General features: G+C 42.2%; 1 protein-coding gene across 2 annotated transcripts in view; it reads right to left on the reverse strand.

Annotated features, from left to right (window-relative positions):
* Positions 1 to 2,603: 2,603 nt before the first annotated feature.
* Lmo4 (LIM domain only 4) overlaps positions 2,604 to 7,710 on the reverse strand; it is a 16,906-nt gene continuing 11,799 nt past the window's right edge. For both annotated transcript variants that reach the window (XM_034501025.2, XM_034501026.2), the window contains exon 5: positions 2,604 to 3,369. In XM_034501025.2, coding sequence (XP_034356916.1) covers positions 3,361 to 3,369 — 9 coding nt within the window. In that variant the 3' untranslated portion in view covers positions 2,604 to 3,360. The remainder of the gene's footprint in view (positions 3,370 to 7,710) is intronic.

Raw genomic sequence — 7,710 nt, forward strand, 5'->3', positions numbered from 1 at the left:
CAAGATGAACATTAACTTGTAAGTGATCTGTGTTTGCAAGAGCCTCCCAAAGACAGGGTAAGGCAGTGAACACCAGGATGGGAACCCTCCCCACCCCCCGGGAAAGTCTCTTTGGGCAACCACTTCTTAATTCAGGACAATTATTTAAGCTATATGGAGTCTTCACTCTGCCCTTGATAGCTAGCTCTTGGATTCACTGTTTGTTCCATAATTTATTGACCCTAAGAAATATTTTATGTAACCAGTACTGCGAGTTAGAATCTTACTATATTGACATTTAAAAGCATTTAAGAGCTTCATTTTAGATGATTAGTTGTTTCAAATATCAGTGTGAATGAGGGCAACAGAAAGAATTTAAATATAGTTAATATTAAGAGGCTGGCAATTTCACGGGCTTCATTTCCATGTGACAGTCTCCTCGCTTTGTGTTTTATAAGTTACAACAGTCCACGTTAAACTCTTCCTAATAAATCAGGAAGCGGTGGAAATAGTTTCTTGTGGGGAATGATTTGGTTTGGAATGTCTTCGGGCTCGCAGGCTCTGCAGGATGTGTAAGTCTAGGCAGACGGATAGGTTAGAAAAAAATCAACAACATTAAACCCCTTTAGAGGACAATCTTCTCACAAAATAGTTTCATTAGCAAGAGTGACAATTTGCATGATTGAGACATTTATATGTATCATAAACATAATTTTTTATCAGGAGCTTAGCGAGGCTCAGTAATGCTCGCTTTTATTTTAATTGTCCTCACTTGTAAGGACTAGGGGGCCTGTCTTGTGTGACGTGGCTCATATGAAGTCCTTTCAGAAGAACACACACCCACATCACAAATGCAGTGGATGAAAGAAAGGTAGGTAAGTGCAGGATTTCTTTTCCCTCCAAAGGAACATTCACTGGGGTTGGGGGAGGCACCACACACAATCCGGCTCCCCTCAGAATAAACCTGAGTGTTTTTAGTGGCTGCCCATCCACTTCGAGCATACCCATTAAAGCTGGGTTTTATTGTTTGAAATGCCTCTGGTTTCAAGAAAGTGTTTTACCTAAAGCAAGACTACTACTTAAATATGTTGTATTGTATATTCATAGCTCCATTAGTTCTTCTCCAGCTTAGCACATCAAAGAGAAGGCTTCATCACTTGCATGTGGATTATACTAACATGAGTGACATTTGTAATCTTATAGGTCTGCAACTTAAGAAATGCTTTTAGAAGCTCGTTAGGAAATACGCCACAGTGCTTCAGGAGCCAGCCACATAATAGTTCATTTAAAAGGCGGCGATGACCTTTGACCTCCTCATCACTGAATGCCTTACTGTATTACTGAAAGTTATTAGCCACGGCCTTTGAATGTCTACACTGCATGCGACATGAGTGCTTTTGCTAAAAACATAGATGTCTGCACTGCTCTGAACAACAGCACCCCCCCCCTCCTTTCCCACAACAGACCGAATTCTTTCAGATAAAGTATCTTCTGGGGGAAAGGGAGTGGTGGTTAGAATCACAACAGGTCTAGAGAAATTCTCCAGGGGCCCATCTCAGATGTTGTGTGTACATGTATTTCTGTATCTTGTGTTATTCTCCTTGTATTTTCTTTGTATAAAGTGCAGGCAAAATGGTTCCCTTTAATACTCTGCCTCTATGTCCTCCTAGAGGTCGTCAGTTTCAACAACTAACTTTTCTACCTGGCTTTGGATCTTTAGAAGCAGGAAGTTAACAGAAAACTCTGCTCGGTCAATATCCATTTTTGTTCTCAGACAGGGTCTTCATTGGGAACTTTGTAACAAAATAAAATACAACGTCATTTTTAGACAGCAGCGGCAACAGCCTGAACGCCCTCGGAGTCAGCAGCCTGTGAGGGGAGAGCTGAGATTTACCCTCACGTAACCGGCCAGGGTGCCACCCTGGCATCCAGGCCCATTTGGCTCCTACTGGGGTCAGTAGGAACAGGGCAGCTGCTGAAGCATGAGGCTCTGCACCTTCCATAGGAATCTCTGTGACCACTGCAGACACTGTGCTGGAGACTCTAAGATTAGCAACTAGGAGCCACAACTACCTCAAGCCGGAAGGAGACCTGAATCCTCCCCTGGTAAACACAAGGAAAAAAACAAGTCAGTGAAGATTCAAAGGAACAAGGTTACAGCAGGTCAAGAATCCCAGCTCACCAGGCAAGGGTTGCTTTGCCCATCCAAGACCACGACCGCCCAAGTGAGCTCTGGAGCCCCTAAACTAATGGGAGTTCAGATCCACACAAGATTCTCTAAAAATGCTATAGCCTTCAAGGGCTCCAAACCTGACGTGAGGTTGTGCTGTGTCAGTGTGCCCATGACCAAAACCCGAGGCTTTCCTACTGAACCATCCAACAAGTACTCATGAATACATACCAAAGACTCCGATGCCAAGCGCTGCTGACACGGTATTCTTAGCTTACAATGGCATAAGTAAATAATCTGATGACTACTTTATTAGCCTGGAGCTAAATACACTTATAAAAAGCCTATTCTTCTCACCCCAAATTTAAATGTTTGCTATAGACAACAAGAATACTATGACTCCTTTCAAAACACACAAGAGAAGAAGCAACGTTTAAACCCAAACTCTGTTGAATATTTTTTCTTTTAAGTTTTTATTATTTAAATACACCATACTAGAGCAAATGTCTCTGAAAATATCACAAATAAAAGATTTTTTTTTCTTCATTCAGCAAATTAGAAGTAGGGGGGATTTCTACATAGTAGCGGCTGGGAGCCTCATTTTTTTTTTCTCCTTTTCTTTTTTTTTTTTTAACCTTTGTCATGGGCGGAGCAACATCACGACAAGAACACTCACATGCATACATACATTGTATTTTACAGAGATACAATAAAAGTGTCTGTGATAGAATCATCACAAAAGCCACATCTCCCTCCTCTTAACTCATGTTCAGGTTGATTGAAACACATTTCATTACAACACTTAAATATACAAAGAGCAAACAGAATGTTGTTAAAGTAAAACAGGGCGCACGCGCTGGCCGGTGCCCTGCTAACTGTTAATCAGGGTAGAAAGCAGATTCGTGATGCTTCTTTTAATTAGCTTCATTAGTCATTTCCCTCCCCCCAAGCACCCTCCCCCCTAGATGTCCTTCGGTGGATCTTTTTTCATTCTCGATACGTCTCCCATTAGCCCAGGTTCATGGAGTCCTTAATGTTCATATTCAGTCATTTTAATACACCCATAAATGCAGGAAGGGCACTCAAGACTAAAGGGGGCGCGATGGCATGGTGCTGGCTACAAAGGTGACTGGTCTACTGCAGACACATGGGATCCACCTGGGATGAGCAATTCTGAGATGAAGGCACGCATTCTGCATTACTCTGACCTCTCAGCAGACCTGTAAGACATAAAAACGGGCATCTTAGCTAACATGCTAACCGCAAGAGGCATTAAACCTGAACACAACAGCTTTTGTCCTCCCTACAGTCGCTAATCTTCTCTTATTAGATTACTTTCCAACTGTGACTCAATGGGGGCCTCTCTTCCCGCCTCACTCTGAAGCAGGACATGTCTTACTAGCAGGGAAAATGAGATGGGAAATGGACCCTGGAAAATTCTGATGCAGACTTCTAAACTATCCTTAAACTCTGGTAAAGCGACTTTCTCTCCAAAAGGACGGTCTCACCTCATAGGGGGATTTTGGAATTAAAAAAAAAAAAAAAATCACAGGCCATTTAGAGTAAGGTCCCTATGTAAGTTTTGGATTACATGGGCTCAATTGTATCACCTGTGACAAATGACTTAAATTACCTCCACCCCAGTTTCCTCCCCTTAAAAGTAGGGGTAACAAAACCGTTACACAGTATGAATGAGATAGTGTTATTCTGCTGTCTTCACATGGCAACCCTTCATCCATGTTGGCTTCTTCCTCTAGGGCATGTGTGTGACAAATTCTGTATGCAAACATATTACATACATGTCACAGGCAGAGAGATCAGCACATGTGACGTACTAATGACCCGAGACGGACTGAAGGGCGCAGTCCAGGTGAGAACCTAGCTCCAACACATGAAGGCACAAATGGCAACACACAGCCGCCACACACAAGCTGTTTGCAATTACCAATGTGGAATAATGTCTATCAGGGTCTGAGGGGGTTCTCTAAATGACCACGTGCAGCTTCTCAGGAAGTTCAGCCTTCCCCTAACATACCAAAGGCCTGAGTCTACAAACCCCACTTCCGAGCTAATTAAAATGGTAGAGGCTCAATTCCCCAGAGTGGAAGCTCGGTGTGAGAAAGGTAATTTGTCTGTCCAGAACGAAGACGCAGCAGCAGCCAGCGAGCATATTTAATAAATGAGCATCAAATGTCCTCTACAATGGACGTATACAACACCAATTACGTAACCACGGGGAACCGTGACGTGATACGTAACCTAGGAAGCTTTGCTAAATCTTCCTCCCACTAAAGAACAAAAAATTCTAGAAGGTCTCCTTACACCTTTGAAGGGAAGAAAAAAAAAAATCCAGAGCAGGCAGGAATCTATCTACAAGGGGAAAAAAATGAGTCCTGATTTCTGATTTTTCTAATATTTTAGAAAGCACCATGGTTTGGGGACCAGCCAAGCCTCCTCCAAATGACAGAAGCCATGAGACTGTGTAGGTCCTCAAACACCACTGGACCCGGACTTCAATCCACGTGAGATTTCAATTGAAAACCTTAAATTTATTTTTCTCAGAATATATAAAAGCCAAGCTGCATACAGTAACTGAACACCACATTCCTGATCCCATAAACAGATTCAGGAGAACAAAAGTTTAAAAGGACCCTGACAACAAGGGCTGACAATGGGGGCTGGTACTCCCCATACAATGAACTGCCTTTAAAGGGTCATACAAATAATCAACTCATTATTTGGAAGACAGAAAATGGCTAAGTATATTTACTGTGCATCATGTACTAAAATGTTATTGGTTCTGCGAATGAAAGGAAAACGGCCAAAATAAATATCCAATTTTTCCTCAACACCCCCCACCCCAAACTGGGAGCACAAGAGGAAAGAAAATACTGAAATGCAATGATTTGTCATCTTTCCTCATCTCATCTCCCACAGAAAAGAAACGCCACGGGGTTTCGGAGAAAATCATTTTAAAGCGTTCTCCAAAAAAAAAAAAAAGCAGTTTATGTTCCACTAGGAAGTGTGTTTTCATTAACTCTTCCCTCTTACCCTCTCATTAATATCTCTCTGGACCACAGTCAGCTTGCCCAGAACCTTTATTTACAAAAACTACCTTGTGAATTGACTGTGCTCGTGGTGAGCGGGGCACCAAGGGCAAAATGTGAGACATTTGTGCCAACAGGGAAATGTGCTTAATTAACACCACCCCCAAAACACAGCGCCTCCCCAGTGCCCGGCAGGATCATTCCCTTAAGTTTTTATTTCCTTATGCCTTTTATGTGCAATTAATTTCTGAAGGCCACCTGTCTCCCTCTGTTTCAGGAGGAAGGGACCTTCCAACATTAAGAAAATATACACTGGCAGATTCTTCTTCATTGCCTGAACTATGTTTTGTGCTCCAATACGAATACCCTACGACTCCTGAACGAGGGGTGGAAAGCAGAAGCCTCCAACTGAAGGTACAACACAGGCAAGCCCATAAACGTAAAAACAAGAACTAGCCGTCTTCCCCTCCTGATACCCCTCACAGACATCATTGTTATGCTCGACGAGGTGCTACCAGAATCTTGCTCGCCTTTCTAAAGCGTCCCCTGTACTTAGTTCTAGCATGGCCGCTGTCTGTATTCAGTCTTCACAATCTAATACCCCATCCATCTCCCCCTTCCCTCCTTCTGTTCTCCTCATGCTAGAACAAGCTCTCTGTCTGTCTGTCTGTCTGTCTGTCTGTCTGTCTCTCTCTCTCTCTCTCTGTGTGTGTGTGTGTGTGTGTGTGTGTGTGTGTGTGTGTGTGTGACTAAGTCAGGAAATAGCATAAAACCAGTAGCATAGCAAGTTAACACACTTTGGGAATGTGTTAAGCTTTTACATTAAATGGGGGGTGGGGGAGGGGAATTCATCTTATTTATGGGTAGCTCTTCTGTAATTAGAGATGGCCCTGCTCTCGTGCAAAATGCGTATCTCCAAATATTTATGTTACCCATTCACTGCTTTCTCAACTCTGTCCTATAGACTAACTTCATTAAAATTCAAATTATAAGAACGCATAAGTCCTTCTGGGTGCTGGCAGACCTACCTTAAGGGAGCCTCCCCACCTCTCATGAGGTAACCAGCTAATTTGCAGTTTAAAAAAAAAAATCTAACATTCTGATTCTTAAATGGTTAGTCTGTATCCCTCCCCTATTAGTAAATTAAATAAAACTGCACAATCTCATGTAATTAACACTTACCAAATAAAGAAAACATTTTAAACTACCCCATAAACCTAAGCTAGGGAGGAGAGCAAATATGAGCGCTTTAATACAGCAGCATGATTTTACACAGTTAAAATTTTTCCAAGCCCAAAATAAATAAATAAATAATCCAAGCATGCATGTGTTCTTTTCCTCCGCAGCAAGAAGAAACTGCATTACAGAAGACAAAAATGCCTAACACTCTTTCGCTAGACTTCAGAAGCTTGCTAAATTTCTATCTGTCGATAAATGTTTTTGGTTCTCTCTATCTCTCTCTCCCTCTCTCTCTCTGTGTGTGCCTGTGTGCGTGTATGTGCGTGTGTGTGTGTGTGTGTGTGTGTGTGTGTATGCGCGCGCATATAATCTTTACAATAGACATGAATGGAGTCCCTACTGCAAATCCATAAGGAATTAGCAAGTGAAGTGTGCACTTTTTGTTTCAATGCAATAACTCAGTGCTATGTGATTGCCTGGGTTAATGATGAAAAAGTCAAACACACTATCAGAGCTGATGGAAAAATCTATCACCAATCTGAAATTAAAATTCATCTGTGGTCAATAAGATTTAATATCCATGCAAGTGGCGCAGTAAAGAGTAAATGAATCAATGTCATCAATACATAATCAGTATGAAATATGACGTGAGTAAAATTACGCACACGAGTCGTACATTTCACTCTCTTCTGGGCCAGGGTGGAATGAACAGTCTCTTAACTGAAGGTTGACAGTAATTGTTACAAATTAGGCAGAGCAGTTATCAAAATGCACTCACTTGCATAGCTATAGGACTTATTAAGGAGATTAAAATAGATCTGAAACTATCCAGGGCTGGGGGCTCTGGACAACTGTTGAACACCAATTTTCCTTCTAAAGTGCCGCCTAAGACGACGTGATTTGTATACTTGGATAATTTTCTCATTTCTAACTCAGGCCCAAGAACTTTCAAGTTGTGGCTCAAGACTCAAGATCCATCACCTTTAATGGAGCCATCAGTGGCACAGAGCGGTTAGCGAGAACAAGAACTCTGTTTCGGGAGTCGTGACTTACTCAAACTGTACACAACTAGGGATGAGCGAAATGCTCTCCTCTGACATCGCAGAATGCTTTGTAAAACTGCTCTTTTGCAATCACGGTGCCTGCCATATATTCGATCTAGAAGAAAGGCCTCCAGGTTGCTCCCACAGATGTAGAGACCATCCCTTCACAACAGAAAACGCTTCTTGTCTCCCAACATCACTATTCTAATTTTCCTTCCACAACCCCCTATTACAGACATTACTCTTTGTGGACTGCAAAGTTCACGAAAGGAAGCAACAACCAGTTGTAGGA

This window comes from Arvicanthis niloticus, chromosome 4 (assembly GCF_011762505.2).
Source record: "Arvicanthis niloticus isolate mArvNil1 chromosome 4, mArvNil1.pat.X, whole genome shotgun sequence".
Taxonomy (NCBI): Eukaryota; Metazoa; Chordata; class Mammalia; order Rodentia; family Muridae; genus Arvicanthis; species Arvicanthis niloticus.